At 38.9% G+C, this 17,894-nt stretch overlaps 1 protein-coding gene across 4 annotated transcripts in view; it reads right to left on the reverse strand.

The window, feature by feature from the left end:
* Positions 1–17,894, reverse strand: part of LOC124131125 (annexin A7-like) — a 43,921-nt gene that overhangs the window by 10,941 nt on the left and 15,086 nt on the right. For 3 of the 4 annotated variants that reach the window (XR_007222531.1, XM_046494228.2, XM_046494221.2), the window contains exons 2-5: positions 16,063–16,192; positions 12,518–12,544; positions 10,907–10,946; positions 1,134–1,232 (exon numbers count right to left, since the gene is read on the reverse strand). Coding sequence is in view for 3 of the 4 variants with exons in the window: in XM_046494228.2 (XP_046350184.2) it covers positions 1,134–1,232; positions 10,907–10,946; positions 12,518–12,544; positions 16,063–16,170 (274 nt within the window). In the remaining variant the exon portion in view is untranslated. Of the gene's footprint in view, positions 1–1,133; positions 1,233–10,906; positions 10,947–12,517; positions 12,545–16,062; positions 16,193–16,638; positions 16,753–17,894 lie in introns of those variants that run through there. The other variant, XM_048400826.1, reaches the window with a different exon arrangement.

A 17,894-nucleotide genomic window follows, 5' to 3' on the forward strand; every position in this document is an offset into this window, starting at 1 on the left:
CGCTTCATGAGGCTGCTTTAGTTGCATACTCCCCAGGGGGCTGAGAATGAAATTCGAGTGCTCATTGATCCACTGACCGGGTAATAATGAAGCGCTTTAAGCATGTTTTAGAGTGTTGATTTGGCGCATTACAAATATGCACATTATTGTTAACTATCCGAATGCATGAATAGTGGTTTAAATGACTCTCAGCAATAAGGATCATCAAAGGATGGTACAGCTCACAGCCTTCCTCTCCATCCTACCCCTGCAACCCTCCTCCGCCACCTCAGGCTCTCCATCACTAACACCAGGTGGTACAGCTGTCCTGTCTCCCTACCCCTTGTATCCCTCTCTCCCCCTCCTATAACCATTGTTGCATCCCCTGTAAGCCCCTCTGCCGCCTCCAGCTCTCCATCACTAACACCAGGTGGTACAGCTGTCCTGTCTCCCTACCCCTTGTATCCCTCTCTCCCCCTCCTATAACCATTGTTGCATCCCCTGTAAGCCCCTCTGCCGCCTCCAGCTCTCCATCACTAACACCAGGTGGTACAGCTGTCCTGTCTCCCTACCCCTTGTATCCCTCTCTCCCCCTCCTATAACCATTGTTGCATCCCCTGTAAGCCCCTCTGCCGCCTCCAGCTCTCCATCACTAACACCAGGTGGTACAGCTGTCCTGTCTCCCTACCCCTTGTATCCCTCTCTCCCCCTCCTATAACTATTGTTGCATCCCCTGTAAGCCCCTCTGCCGCCTCAGGCTCTCCATCACTAACACCAGGTGGTACAGCTGTCTGTCTCCCTTCCCCTTGTATCCCTCTCTCCCCCTTCCACCTACCTGTAGCTTCCCCTTCAACCCCCTCTGCCACCTCCTGTGCTTCATCACTGACACCAGGTGGTCCAGCTGTCTGTCTCCCCCTCCCACCTACCTGTAGTCTCCCCTTCAACCCCCTCTGCCACCTCCTGCTCTCCATCAGTGACACCAGGTGGTACAGCTGTCTGTCTCCCTCCCCCTTGTATCCCTCTCTCCCCCTCCCACCTACCTGTAGTCTCCCCTTCAACCCCCTCTGCCACCTCCTGCTCTCCATCAGTGACACCAGGTGGTACAGCTGTCTGTCTCCCTCCCCCTTGTATCCCTCTCTCCCCCTCCCACCTACCTGTAGCTTCCCCTTCAACCCCCTCTGCCACCTCCGGCTCTCTATCACTATCGCTGTCACTGCTACTGTTGCCAGGTTCGTACTGTTCACAGTCTTCTTCTGAAACACAATAAATACAATGCAGTCACATCTCTCCTCGTCAGCAGTTGCATCTGCATCACTAATCACATAAAAATTCACTTATAATGAAACTCTAATATTCAGAGCAGACTCACAAATAGTTTCATTTTAAATCAATCATTCTTTGTGGTATTTAGTCTTCAGGCCCACACACAGTTACACCCTATTAAGGTTTTACAAAAGTAACTAAAGATACATGATACAGGAACAAAGATAAAAATTTGACAGTGCATTGGATGCTATTTGTTCAAATCAAATATTTTCATTTCAGCAATATTAAACCATGGGATTTTCCCGATATCACTTCAACTATAATTACCGTATTCGACGTAATAAGAGCCAAGGCCGCTCTCAAAATTAGAAATAGGGGGCTCTTATTAGAATATTATTTTGTCGAAAAAATACAGAGTTGAAAGATAAATTTCGTGGTTTATGCTGACAGCCTGAAATGTTTATATACGAGAGATATATTTTTCCAGAATTTAATTGCCCATAATTAAGGGTGCATATAACACACGAGTGCATATTATTCGCGAATAAATAAGTATTGTGTACGGGAAGGGTGCTAATTGGTATTGTTCACGAGCCAAGATATTAGGAAATATCGCCGTGGGCGCTTGTAAGAGCGGGGCGCTTATTACATTGAATACGGTATTTACTTAATCGTGCTCAATAAATTGGAAAGAAGTGACACATCAATGTAGGACAGAGAGTATCAATGTAGGACAGAGAGTATCAATGTAGGATACAGAGTATCAAGGAATACCAGCTGAAAGTTTAATGTGAGTGATACTACTTGTTACACATTTATATTACAGCTGTATTCTATCATGCTGGTGACAAGTTAATGTCAAAAGTACACTGACATGTATATACACATTATGTTTTTGCATACAAAGGTTTAGCAAGCAAAAGAAAAAAGGCATTTATTTCACAGCAAATCTACCACTAATCTAGGTTTCAACAAATATTACAAGAATATATGGAGATTAGCTTGTTCCTGTCACTGAATACATCAATATACAGATGTATTTATACAGGAAATTAGGACTAGATATTTATGTCTTAGAGACACACAAAGTCGTTTAATAACATGACACATAAGACCATATGGATGGCGACTTCTACTGTGTGTATACAGATTTATCATATAAGGGGTAGGCTTCTTCGCAAGATACAGCCAATGGATAAAAACGTGGCGTGGCATGACAGATTAACAATAGTGATATGAAAGAACCGTTTGGTCCTTAAATTCTTTTGAGTGGTATATAATGCACAGGAAAATGGAGTGAGTGGGTTTAACGAGGTATTCCAGTTTATATCATGTCAGAAATGCAGGTCTGTTACGATTTACTTTGGTGAAAACCATGAGCACAGATATGATGCTGATACACATAGAAACAAAATCGGGGCTAATCGGGATTCGAATCATAGGTTTCTGGTGTGACCAAGGGAGGCAACTCCGTAAGCAAATTGCCTCTCCTGGGTCCCCCATGCCACTGGGTAATGGAGGATGTGTACACATAGAAAAAGAAGAAGCTGACAACCCATGTAGGCCTACTGCATTACAACCATTGACACACAGTTGAGAGGTCAAATGTTAAATATAAAAAGAATAGGGCTAAATGGGACAGATACAAACAGGGTATTTCTTTACCAAGAATACAGGAAAATAATGACACACTTGCAAACTCAAACAACAGGATGACAGTATTGAAGCAGGACGCGAGGGTACAAGCAACATAATCAACAGAACGCAATAAGCAAACTCGTCAAACAATATTTACTTCAACAGATATAGCTCCGCAGTGTCAGTGAGTGCTTTTACCCTGTTGGATATTATATACTACTCAAAAGAAGTTAAAGAACACCCAATGTTTTCATATGACTATAGTTAATCAGTCATTGCAAAAAATTGGATGTTCTTTACCTTCTTTTGAGTAGTATATATTGTGTTAGCTGCCATACTTTAAAGAAAATCTGAACACGGGCATAATAGAGAATTTAGATTTTCATCCTTTGTTTGTTGTTTAACGCTGCACTGAGAAATATTCCAGCTACATGACGGCGGTCTGTAAAGAATCAATTCTGGACCAGACAATCCAGTGATGGACATCATGAGCATCGATCCTTGCAATTGGGATACGATGACATGCATCAACCAAGTCAACGAGTCTGACCACCCGATCCCGTCAGTCACCTTTTACGAATAGCATAGTCGCCTTTTATGGCAAACATGGGATACTGAAGACCTATTCTACCCCCACCGATTTTCATCCTCACCCGCTTCACAATGAAACGAGTTGATTGACTGGCCTCAAGTACAAGCAGACAAAGAATATCACTACAAGTTTACTTGATTACATACACAATGTTTGTTAGCTTGATGGCGTGTCAGCTTGATGTGGGAGGAAAGCCCAAAGTGATGCAGGTCTCGGATGTTTACCACTTCGGTGAAACCCACGAGCACGGGTATGGTGCTGACAAACCTAGAAACCTAATAAGGGGCGAACCGGGATTCGAACCCACAATCATAGGTTTCAGCACAGCGAATTGCGGCCCCTTAGACGACTGGTCTACCCGTGTCCCCCTTTGATTTTGATGATTTCTACAAAAACTATTTTGTCAACAAGGGAGGTCAAAGATAAGATGAAAAAAAGACAGGTTATCTCCTTCCAACCCATACCCTGAGTGGCACATGTCAACAGATCTCCCATGACTAGTGACAGAGTGGGTTGGGGGTTACACATCTCACATTACTCCTGTGATAGCCAAGCAGGGGATATCAAAGAAGGGGCTTCACACATTGTGACCCATCTTCCCGAGGTAAGAGCATTAACTGACTTTAAAAGTCCAGTTTCCACCCAAGCCAAACTAGGCTGGAATTCCTGGGCTCGATCGTAGCGCCAGCAGTGGCTATTACGAGTTATGTCCATTCTATGCCTCTCCCATATGGACCAATCAGATTCCATCTCTTGTATCACATGCATTTGCTTCAAACAAAATGGTGGCGTCAAGACGATCTGATCGACCATCAATATCTATTTTGTGATAAAACATCAAATCACGTGAGCAACTTGATTAAAAACATGAAAAGATTTGGAAAATATGTGTTGACAACAAGTTGGCGATGCACATGCTTTGCAAATCCTGCAATCGACCGAACCCTGCATGACAGATTATAAACCGGATTTCGATTTTGGTGCACACTTTTGATTGGACTATGCATAGACTCGTTATCCCAGCCTAGTTCGTCAAGGGTGGAAACTGGACTTTTAAAGTCAGTTTACTCTCTTGCCTCGGGAAGATGATTGTGACCATGTGGGGAATCGAGCCGAGTGCTGGCCAACACTTACACCACTGGGCTAACTGATCTCTCTACATGAAGAGTGCAATGCAATACATCCTAACAGTGAGTGCGTGAGTGTTTGGTTTTGTGTCCCTTTGAACAGTATTTCAGTTCTATGCCAGCCTGTCAGCTTGGTGTGGAGGAAGGCTGGTAGTGATGCATGCTGGTAAAGCACATTAGCAAGGATAATGACAGTTACGACGCCTTAGAGAGTGTGGCCATTGATCTAGGGTTAGATATGGTACATTTGGTCATGCACATATATATACACTGTTAAAGACCCATGTGTGGCTGAAGAAGTGAGGGATGGAACATTGCTCATATCAAAGTCAGAAATATTCCAACCATATCAGACTAGCCTGTAAATCAAGTATGAGTATGGTCTTCCGCCACTTTTAGCAATATTCCAGCACAGGACACCAGAAATGGGCTTCACACATTGTACCCATGTGGGGAATCAAACCTGGGCCTTCAGCATGATGAGCGAACACTTTAACAACTCGGCTACCCCTCGCCCCTGAGCAACGATCGACACAGTTGGTGCATGACATCAGTTGAGCCACACCTTATAACCACGCAACCCTCATCACTTACAACAAACTGTGGGTCTACCCAGGACAATAACTGAAGTGGGCTGTGATAAACAGGTCAACATGCAAAGCAAGTGTAGAGGTGTTAACTGCACCTGATGAGAACATGGAGAAATCATCAAACAAACTGGTGAAATTATCGCTTACCTTTTCACAGTTCCAATGCAGCAATGAAAAACACTCCTAGTAACCAGGTAATTATGAAATTGTGAGAGTCGATATTCAACATATTCAAACGTGGACATTACATGTCCATGATAAATGAACTACATGGGATACTGACTTGAAGGAATAAATAGCTTTATCACTGCATGAATTGAAACCTTTGGAATGAAATAAACCCTGTAAAGTATTCAATATAAAGGGAATCCTGGCTGAATTGTATTGTCACTCTCCTACCCAGAGTTCCATGCGGCCGGCAGCCAGACAGCATAGTACCTCTGCCACAGGCCAGCGCCATGTGATGATTCGTCACATCTTTCACAGTCCATTCAAGATACTGAATATGCTTTTCATCTGTTTCATGTTTGACAAGTCTGCACATTTTCATAAACAAATGTCAAAGAATGGTTACGGTTCATTAAGAAAGTATCCCTTACGCGAAAATCTACTTGTTTCTGCGTAGTTATCCTTTGTTTACGTTGTTAAACGCCCCCAAATACTTGCATTAGTCCGTTCTATACTGATTTCTGAAAAAGCGCGTTTGTTTACAAACAAGAGAAAAGTCCGGTCACGTGATATGCAAATTAGCCTGTGGCAGTGGTGTTATGCTGCGTCAGCACTGTGCCGGAGTGTGCTGTATTGTAACAAGCCAAAATCTGCAATTTTCATTTCCCAGTTTCTCCAGGAATGTGTTCCCCCTGGAAACAGCATGCTACATATCAGATAAGGCACCCTTCCCTTCTAACAATTTTTCAGATTTAAATTCAAACATTTCTACAAATCTTTGATACAAATGTCAATCCATTCATAAAAAGGCACCTGTTTCATTTGATTTGTTTTTGGTTTTTTTGTCTAACGCCGAACTCAGCAATATTCCAGCTATATGACGGCGGTCTGTAAATAATCAAGTCTGGACCAGACAATCCAGTGATTGATACCATGATCATCGACCACGCAATTGAGATCAATGATGTGCATCAACCAAGTCAGCGAGTCTGACCACACGATTCCATTAGTCGACAAGCATAGTCGCCTTTTATGGCAAGCATGGATTGCTGAAGACCTATTCTACCTCAGATCTTCACAGGTCTGTTTCATTTGTAGCCGCATAAGCACAACATTTCTGAGTTATGTCATCATCAATCCAATGCCCCATATTTGCTCTGAATCATCTTGTACATCCGCGGAGAAACTTTTTGATCTCTATCATAATCATGGGCAGACAATATTGATAACTGAGTAATTGTTGGTCTTGCAGCCTTATTAAATATATGTGCCTGGCTTCTGATTGGTTCAAAACAAATTAATTTTAAATGAGATTCTAAGCCAGGAAATCTGGATCTTTCATTTGGTAGGAAAATCTCTCGTCACAAGTTTAAAATATTCAATTTAAAACCTCCAGCTTCTGTTGTTTGTTTCAAACTAAAATTCTGGGCAATGAATTTTCAATAACACAAGCAAGTAAGACCTATAGGTGACACCTGTTTAATGTGTTGGCTTAAGTATTTGTACAGAGCTGGAAACTGTTTTCTTCTGAAAAGATATTGCCAAATATACTTTCACATACTTTCAATATTGTACAAACCTCAACTGTCCATCTGTAACCAATAAGTGTACATACCGGGGTTTATTTTTTTCAAAATGTTTACCGACAATGATTGAGAAAGAGGTACCACTCTTTAAAAAAATAGCTTCAGCTGGGTGAGGATGATATTGGTACCACCTCAACAAGTCTTTTTGCTGAACATTTTTTAAGATTTAGCATGAAAAACAATTAAGACATTTCAACCAGGGTGAATATAAGTTTATTCATACTCTTCATAGGTTTTACACAGAAGGATAAATCACTTGTGCACAGGCAATAATGAATATGTAACAATCATTAAACTATTTGAAAAGAATATTCTTCCTCATTTTCCTCTCCAGTCCCATTAATTAAAAAAACTCTTGCAGGAATATTCTGTCGAAGAATTTATGTCAAGGTGAGGGAAATGAAAATGAAGATAAAATAAAATTACCAAGGCCTAAAACTATGATTGTGTAAATAGAATCCTGGCTAAACACACAGATACAACTAATTTTGTGGTTAAACATCTGATCCATATGCCAGTATTTGTTATAAGATAAAGGAACATTATCATGATTATAGTCAGAAAACATAAACATTTTGTTAATGTATCAGTATAAGGGACCATTTGCCTACTTGTAAATAATGGCAATTATTATAAAAAATATATGTACTACAATTACAGCTAAATGAATATATAATCAAAATTTAATTATGACAGAAATAAGAGTCAAACAAGACCTAAAAAGCTAGTACCTGTCAGTTACACTATAAAGTACCGGTAATTGATTAACACTCCTAACTGTACCCTGAGACAAAGACTGCTTGATTTACCAAATGTATGTTTTTCAAGGATGGTAAGAATGTATAATGAGCAAGTATACAAGGAACTGAAAGACAGGTGGAATCAATGAGAATAGGAGATAAATGATCAGAAACAGATTTATAACATAAACAAGAAAAAATGTCAAAATTTAACCAACAAGACATCAAATGTTTACCATAAAAACAAAAATACTTCTGAATAGTGTTATTAATCACGAGCAAGAGATACTCAAGTAGGATGTCACAGTTCACCCTGATAAAGTCCTGTGAGAAAAGAAACAGTGATTTAATGAAAATATGCTTATTTTGAATTTTAATTCCATATTTTGAGAAAAATGACTTAACAGACTTAACATCAACTTTGACATGTTTCTATTTTTCTACCTGTATCTTGTAACATTGACTTCAATTTCCATAAAACGGAAATCAACTTGTCAAGTCAGCAGAAAATACCACTCGACTACAGAACAACTTTCCACAACGTACATACTTCATTTAGTAGGGACATATTCATTGCCAAGATGGGTTACATGCCATAGGAAATCTACACTAACCAGATAAATGGAAACTATTTACCTTATTCTTTTTCAGGGGGATGGATTAAAATGTGAATTAATCAAAGACTTCTAACATGAGAAAAACTATTTCTACACAGCTAAAGATAGTGGTATTGTTATGTCGTAAATGTTTCAAAACAGGAAATATGTTTCTAAACTTTTCAGTGTGTCAGGGATCTAAGATGTGTCATTGTGAATCTACCACAGGGTCATATGAGCACGGCAGTGGAACCTCATTAATCAGAACCTCTTTTGTCTGGAGCCTCAATTATCAGGATCTCTAAGAATCTAGAGCCTCATGACTCAAGGTGCTTCTGTGGAATCCAAAAGGTAGGAAACTTCATGAAAACAATTCTGTCCAGGAAAAAGAGATTCCATTGCAAACAGTATAAATGACCATAAAAAACTGCCCTGTCATTAGAAAACATCACTATGGTAGTGGTAGTACAATGTCTTAGAAACTAATGATTAACTTTATTGCTAGTTGCAATTCTAGAGGACATACAGATAAGGCACCTTTCCCCTCCAATACACATTTTCAAATTTTAATTCAAACATTTCTTCAAATCTTTGATTCAAATGTCATTTTGCACAAACACAGGCATCTGTTTCATTTCCAGTCGCATAAGCACCATATTTCTGTGTTAGTTCATTATTAATCCAATGTCCCATATTTCCTCTGAATCAGCTGCTCATGTCTTTAGCGTGGTGGGTAATCTGGAAAAAAGGACAGGATTGCATATAAAGGCTTATGATCCTTCAAGTAAGAATAAAGCTAATGATAATTCAGTTATCATTAAATCTTATGATCCTTCAGTTATCAATAATGTTAATGATAATTCAGTTATCAATATATCTCATGATCCTTCAGTCATCAATATTGTTGATGTGATTCAGTTATCAATAAATTTCATGATCTTTCAGTTATCAATAAAGTTGGTGATCCTTCAGTTATCAACAAATTTGGTGATCCTTCAGTTATCAATAAAGTTGGCGATCCTTCAGTTATCAATAATGTTAATGATAATTCAGTTATCAATAAATCTCATGATCTTTCAGTTATCAATTAAGTTGCCGATCCTTCAGTTATCAATAAAGTTGCCGATCCTTCAGTTATCAATAAAGCTGATGATCCTTCAGTTATCAATAAAGTTGGTGATCCTTCAGTTATCAACAAATTTGGCGATCCTTCAGTTATCAATAATGTTAATGACAATTCAGTTATCAATATATCTCATGATCCTTCAGTCATCAATAAAGCTGATGATCCTTCAGTTATCAATAAAGTTGGTGATCCTTCAGTTATCAATAAAGTTGGTGATCCTTCAGCTATCAATAAAGCTGATGATCCTTCAGCTATCAATAAAGCTGATGATTTATCTAGACATGTTCAGAGGCTGATAATCTGCTCCACAGCTACAGCAAATTTCAGCAAACATTCCCAAATTAGATTTAAGATTTCATGTATTCAGATAATACAGTTCTATCTAATGTTATGGCTTTGCCGAGGCAACTCGTACTTCACTGACCTATGAGAGGAACAAACTTTAATGCTTTTATTTCCATTCATGCACTGAATACAATGTTAAAATATCTCTGTGTCTCAGCAAAGCCCACCCAGCCCCAACACCTTATTGGTAAGAAAATAGAGATAGGAGTCCTACTTGTAGGGTACTGGCCTGGGGGATACTGCCCTTGAGGAACTAGAGGAACAAAGACATAAGTAATACATGGATTTAGTGTACATCAACATCTCTCCAACCACATACACAAACTTAATTACTATATTCGCCATATTAAGTGCCCGGCTCCAATAAGCACCCCCTCAATCTCTAAATAATCATTATAAGTAACCGATACTACGACCGAAAATAAACATGACAGTGTGTCTCTTTTTGAGCATATCACAGATTTGTTAAAAAAAACCATCAGTATAGAAGGCTTATATAACTGCCTAGTAATTATAAGCGAAACAATTTTAGTTTTGTCGTCGTTCGAACTATTTTTGTTCATCACCGCATAATCTCTGACAACATATTTAACTCACCTTTTATGGTTTTAATAAGCATCCCCATTTATCAATTTCAGAAGAACCTAGGGCACTTATTACATTGAATATGGTAAGCAAAATTCAAAATCTTCAAAATGAAACTGTTACACATCACATTGAAATAAAAACTGATGTAAAAAATCCATTAAAGTGTATCATTATTAACAGAAAAGAAAATCTTTTGATACCAATGCAATTAATATTGTCTCACCTTGCCCATAGCCTGCTGGAGGGGGGTACTGTCCTGCGGGGTAAACAGGCCCGTGTGGGGGTGGGACAGCCCCGGCCGGGTAGCCTCCGGGGGGTGGGGCATACCCCCCTGATTGAGCTGCATATCCTGCGGGAGCTGCGTAGCCTGCAGGAGGAGGGGCATAGCCTGCTGGAGCGGGGGCATACCCTGCTGGAGCGGGGGCATACCCTGCTGGAGCGGGTGCATACCCTGCTTGTTGAGGGTAGGCTCCTGCAGGGTATCCCGCCGGTGCGTACCCCGCATGTGCGTACCCCGGTGCGACGTGGCCATGTTTGCCATGTTTGCCATGCTTGCCGTGTTTACCTGAGAAGTTCGGTCCAGCATATCCAGGAATGACGAATGGCTGGAAGATAACAACACTACATTATATCTTGTTACAATTTTCTCATGAACTACACCGAATGAATGTTATTTTATGCAGCAGTCAGCAATATTTCAGCTAGATCATGCTGTAAAATATTCAAGTCTTGGCCAGGCAAACCATTACCGTATTCGACATAAATAGCGCCCCGCTCTAATAAGCGCCTGCATGAGATTTGCTAATATATTGGCTTGTGAACAATCCCAATGAGCACCCCTTCCGACCCCTTTTCGCATATAATACGCACCGCTTCCTTCCCCTATCCGCGTATAATACGCACTCGTGTGTTATATACACCCTTTATTATTGGCATTTAAATTCTCGAAAAATATATCTGTCGTACATAAACATATCAGGCTTAAACCACGAAGTTTATCTTTAAGCTGTTTTTTTTTCACCCAAATAATATTCTAATAAGAGCCCCCAATGTCTAATTTTGAGAGCGCCCGGGGCGCTTATTACGTCAAATATGGTATGTCATTGTTGTGAGATGTTAACACATCAGTTCTTATCCTCCAATACAGCGTCATGTCAAAGGTCAGAAAACTACAAAAAAAACAATGAAGAAACTATTTTTATTCGGACATGAAATATTACTGGTATTTCCAGTTTGGTCTATGATTATTTTAAAAGGAACCATCTTTTGTTGCATGATTGTGTGTTTATTGGGGAATAATTGTGAAAAATGGGTGTCAAAAAGATGACTAGAGCGTGAATTTCGAAGGCTGTGGACGTCTGATGTTCAGGATCTTTTGAGATTACATCATCGTCCATTGATAATCATTGGGTAGTTCCAACAGGGAGTTCGTCAGTTGAGGTTGATGGCGCTTTGAACATTATTTCAGTTATATCACAGCCTGTCAGCTTGAGGTGGGAGGAAAGCCCTAAGTGATGCAGGTCCCGGATGTTTATCAGTTTGGTGAAACCTTTGAGCATGGGTATAGTGCTGACAAACCAAGAAAGAAAATCAGCATGCACCAGGATCTTGTTCCCACAGACAACTGATACCAATACATTGACCATATCAATTAAATTTCTTCGTTCACAGAAATAACACTATTCTTGCCATCAATTTTTACGATATTTATACGCAATGGATCACTGTTCTGTCTCAGACTACAATCAGCTTTCAGAACTTTGTTACAGGTGAAGTCAATATTTTCAGTTAAAGTGATAGAGGTGGGTTTAATGCCTCTTTGAACTGTATTCTAGTCATATCACTGGGTGTCAGCTTAATGTGGGAGGAAAGCCCGAAGTAATGCAGGTCTCAAACGTTTAACATTTTGGTGAAATCTACGAGCACGGGTATGGTGCTGACAAACCTAAAAACATAATTAGGGCGAACCAGGATTTGAACCCACGATCATAGGTTTCTGGCATGCCCAAGGGACACAACTCTGCACAGCAAATTGCAGCGCCTGAGATGACTTGGCCCCCAATGCCCCCTTTCAGTCGAAGAAACCATGATGACAATGGAAAACACGACCAAGACAAAATAGGATCTTAAAAAACTGTATAAAGGTGTACAAGTATCTGAACTACAATGTACTTACTGGTGGAGAACCATATGGGATCTTCCCCTGAAATAAACAAAGGATATACTTACAGAAATTATCACAATCATAATATTCCAGCTTTATGATGTTTATATTGCTCTCAGCAATATTCCAGCTATATGACGGCGGTCTGTTAATAATCAAGTCTGGACCAGACAATGCAGTGATTGACATCCTGAACATCGATCTATGCAGTTGGAATGCAATTACATGCATCAACCAAATCAGCAAGCCTGACTACCCAACTCTGCTAGTTGCCTTACAACAAGCATGGGTTGCGGAAAAACAATTCTAACCTAGATCTTTTCGGGTCTACAGTCATGATGGAAGCTATTACAATGTGTGAGTAATCATTCAAATATACTACTCAAAAGAAGTCAAACAACATGACATGAGAGATTAACTATTATCAAATGAAGAAATGTCTATTCTTTAATTACTTTTGTGTAGTATACATGGAGGAAACATTCATACATTTACATAATTCATGGATTTATCAGGACATGCTCAGAGGCTGATGTTTGTCTACAAGTTTGCTTCCAATGTCAGTCAATATTCCCAAGATCTGTGAAGATTCGGTTAAAGGGCAAGTTCACACGGAAATTAACCTATTTTTCTTGTACTTTTTCCACATTAAAAGTGTTAACCTAGAAGTGTCATAGACAAAAATATAAAGATATCACAATTAATTAACATATTTTTCGCATTAAAACGATTTATATTTTTCACATTTACCAAGTGTTCTATTTCCACAACAAAAACACCATGGCTTATGCCCCTTGCAATATGACGTCATTGGTGCCAATTGATAAACATTATGACGTCATCATGCTTTGTTAGAGCCGCTTCACGTGGTGTAGGTCTAGGTGTGTGATTCTAGCGTCTCAGATGCCAGCCACCATAGTGTTATGCTGAGTCACCACTGCGCCGGAGTGTGTCGTAGGCCATGTTGTTTTACCGCAAACTGGTACTTGATATTTTTTGCGTTGAGAATAGACAGGGACCCAGTTGAATTGGCACCAATTACGTCATAATCTAAGGGGGATAACTCAGGCCTGTTTAGCTCGAAAAACGAAGGCCTCATAACGGCATATCATTTTCACACTATTGTGAGCTTCCTACTTTCACTGTGAAAAAAATGAGTGTATATTTTCAAGCACAGATACTAATTAATTCTAAAATTGCGTTTTGTTTAGAAAAAGAAAGAAAGTGATTTTTGCGTGTACACTTCCCCTTTAAGGAATAGGTCTTCAGCAACCCATGCTTGCCGTAAGAGGCGACTAACGGGATCAGGTGGTCAGGCTCGGTGACTTGCTTGATGCATGTCATCATATACCAATGGCGTAGATCGATGCTCATGATATCAGTCACAGGATTGTCTGTTTCAGACTCAATTATTTACAGACCGACATCATATAGCTTGAATATTACTGAGTGCAGCGATAAACAACAAACAATCAATATTCAGGAATTAAACATTTACCAGTTCATGCTGCAAGGGCTTTGTACGGTGGCTTGTATTTCACTGACAACAGAATCAGTATGGTGAAGAGGCTTTAATGCTTAGTTTAACATTATAATATTGAATACAATGTTTAACTTCAATGTTAACATGCTTCTTACTTTAAAAATTTATTAAGAATTTTAAAAAATCCCAATTTTGAACAAAATAATTATTTTCCACCATGTGCCTGCAAAGAGCAATTATTTTGGAATCCTCAAATAACTCCCTGGGAATGTTTTAGTTGTGTTATTCTGAGGAGACCTCACTAAATTAACAATATTCCTGTATTTCCAAGGACCATGTAAATGATTGAAGACAGGGGTTGATAGTATGAACAACAACCATGTTGCCACACAATGAGCCAGGGCAAACACGACAACCTCCTAATCCCCATTAATTTGACTCTTTAAACAATAAAGAGTACTGGGGACAAGTTCTGTTCCCAAATATTTCCTCAATGGATTCCAAGCAAACGGCAAGGCAAAAATTACTAAAATATGGACCAGTTAGAGATCCTGGTATCAAGTGATACGGAGCGATCAAACCTCACCTAGCATGACTAGAATTGGCTAGAACTGGATAGAATAGAGGTGTTATAATACAGTGGGTCGCAATACGATAAATATCTCGAAACTATGGGTGTGATACGATTCGTATCCCGATACAGTACTTGTATTTCATGAGTTGATAATCATTCTTTTTAAATGTGAATCACAACCCTGAACATTGTTTTGAAATTTCAGAGATTGAAGATTGCATAGTGTTGGGCAGAAACATACAGTCGAGAAGACAATGTTTTTATCGCCAACCAGGAAAGACTATAGACTCTGCCTAAACTGAATGTTGATTAGCTTCTGTTATTATTTATGTTTTACACCAACATAACTAGTAATGCAAAGTATCGTATGTATCGCGATACAGGAGTTGTAAATCCATGTATTGGCCTCGTATTGCAATACAATGCTGTATGCAGGGATTGACTTAGGCCGCGATTCCACGATATTCTCGCATAGTTGTCATAGATATCAACATCCAATCAGCGCGATTGAAAATTGCGTAGATCTTTCAATAGGTTTATCTGCATTAAAATCTCATTTTCACCTACTAAAATCGAAAATGTTGTATTGCTTGAATAAATTTATCTATGGTACCTAAAAATGTCAATAAAAAACTTACACGCTAGTATTCATTCATCAAATGTTGTCAATCGAAACAGCGATTTGCATACTCGCAACATTGCATGCTATCTCTTACTGTGCATAACTGATTCCTATATCACTGCATGGAGCTTTGCATCAGCTGACAAAGGTGGAGATGGAATGGTGGAAATGCACAGGTGATGGTGGTAAACATGCCTCCTAAATGATCTATAATTGTCATCACGAATAATTCTCCCATCAAGTCAACAATAAACAGAAATACAGAAATATTAGCGTAATTTCTCCTAAAGTAGATAATGAACAGAAATATAAGTCGAATGTAATTTTTTGTTGATACTAATGCTAATATTTTTAAATACATCTCTTCACAGTGGAATAATTAATGTCAAAAATAGGATATCCGAGGATATATCTATATAACCTAGTAATATTACTTGCAACATTATTTGAGTCACAAATACCAAAAATAAAATACAGTTTCCCCACTGTGTGAAGATGAAATATCTCTGAAAATTAGCAAAATCTCATCACACGCCAAAAAATCTCATTGCTTTTGGTCCAGGGGAGATTTTCTCTCATAAGTAAAAATTTCCAGGATAATTCCTGTGTATGGCCGTATCGTTACACCACTATAGATTAAAATATATTGTTTTATCCATGTGCGATCATACACACTAATGTTTTATCATTAACTGCATTCTATCAGTGATCTTTGATAATAATCCATTTGTTCACCAATTACTAAATTAATCTGTTTTCCAGATTTTCATAATTCTAAAGAATGATATTCATGGACAAAGGTACTTCATTGTTTGTATACAGTCCATCTCCAGGAATTCCAAACAACTGACACTGCAAGATAATGTCTGATGTCTCACCTTCCTCATCTTCTTCTTCCATTTTTTCATCTGCTTCTTCTGATGTTTGGGAAGATGCTTCCACTCATAGTCTGAGGAATCAGAGGACGAACTCGAACTCTTCCCCATGCTTCAGACAGATTTATCAGTCCTGTGAAATGATTAAAAAAAAGTCATGGTATGGATAAAACACATCTCAGAAAACATAACCAACAATCTGAAAATAAATCTATGTACATTTCAGAAATACATATCAAAGGTATTATATATATCCAGCTTTCAAAATTAAATATAAAATTATGGGGTCTGCACATCTTTGTCAAAAACAACATAGTCCCTACAATAAAATATTACAGTAGAAAACCACAACGACTTAAACCAATCCACATCCATCAAGCAGAGTTCTATGAACAAAAGGTAACACTGTCCGTTCCTAGTGGTGGGGTAACCTAGTGGTTAAAGTGTTTGCTCATCACGCCGAAGTCCCAGGTTCAATTCCCCACATGGGTACAATGTGTGTAGCCCATTTCTGGTGTATTGCAAAAGCAGTGTAAAACCATACTCACTCACTCAAACACAATAATTAATAAATCTTACAAGGTTGTTTTCTACAATAACTGCCTGTTCAGCTATTGTTCATGTCACAGTACTCAGCGTACTCCGAACCACGGTGCTTGTACAGTGTATCTAGAACAAACGATACACCAGCGTCATGTGTCTACACTTGTGTAACAGGTGCTTGTTACAGCCTGGGGCAACAATGATCTATTATATCTATATTAAATTTGTAGAACTCAAACAAATTCCTGCTTGTTTACAACAGCAATACAAGCAATTCTATTTGTCATTTAGAAAAAAGGACCTCATAAAACAGATCATATATATCATATGTGAAGAAATTCTTTCAAAGGAACTCTTCAAGTAGCATATTCTCATTTTTTATTTAAGCCTTTTGAGATTACCTTTTTTGCAATTTTATTATTATTTTCACTTTGAGCACCTGCAGTACAGCAGTATAGGTTACATCTTCCTGAGCCAAGGGAGTTAACCGACTATAAAAGTCCAGTTCCCACCCCTGCTGAACTAGGCTGAAGTTCCGGAGTTTCATTTTGGCTGAATTAATGAGTCTATGCATATTCCTATAAAAATTCACATATTGCAATCGACCTCCGGTTCGTAAAACTGCCATGCAGATTTCGGTCGATTGCAACATTAGCAGAGCATGTGTTCCATCGGTATCCTCCCATTGGTTAGTTACACGTCCCGCTTGTCACACACCTTACAACAACATAGGTCATGGCTGAAGGCACTGACTGGTCTACCCGATGTTACCATGGTTACCTAAGTATTAGAATGGAGTGATCCAAGAAAAGTAGAAAAGCAATCTTGTACTTTAGGTACTTATATATAAAGATACTGTAAAAAAGTAAACTTGTACTTTCTTTGTGTATATTATTTGTTATAAATATCATATTGACTGCTCGCTTCTTAGGGTTTCTACTTGTTGTGCTTCTAGTGACATACCTGTTGCTGCACCTGTGGCCAGCATTATATATATGTTTATTCATGTATGGGAGGCCATAGGCCCATGTACATTTCAGTTATATATAGTAACACACAATTGAGGCAATTTACATTGAAAACAATACTAAGGGTACAATATTAGGTCTGTGTACGTAATAACAGAGCTTCCTTCACATACTTAGCTACATTTCTGAGCATACAGTCATTTTGGCTATTTAAGAGATTGCTAAAAGTATTAATACATGGATTGTTATAGAATCTTACAGGAATATACTTTTGTCTTATTGTTGCGTAAAACGGGCAGACAAACACAAAATGGACTTCGTCCT

Source organism: Haliotis rufescens, unplaced genomic scaffold (assembly GCF_023055435.1).
Source record: "Haliotis rufescens isolate VD_foot unplaced genomic scaffold, xgHalRufe1.0.p SCAF_20, whole genome shotgun sequence".
Lineage (NCBI taxonomy): Eukaryota > Metazoa > Mollusca > Gastropoda > Lepetellida > Haliotidae > Haliotis > Haliotis rufescens.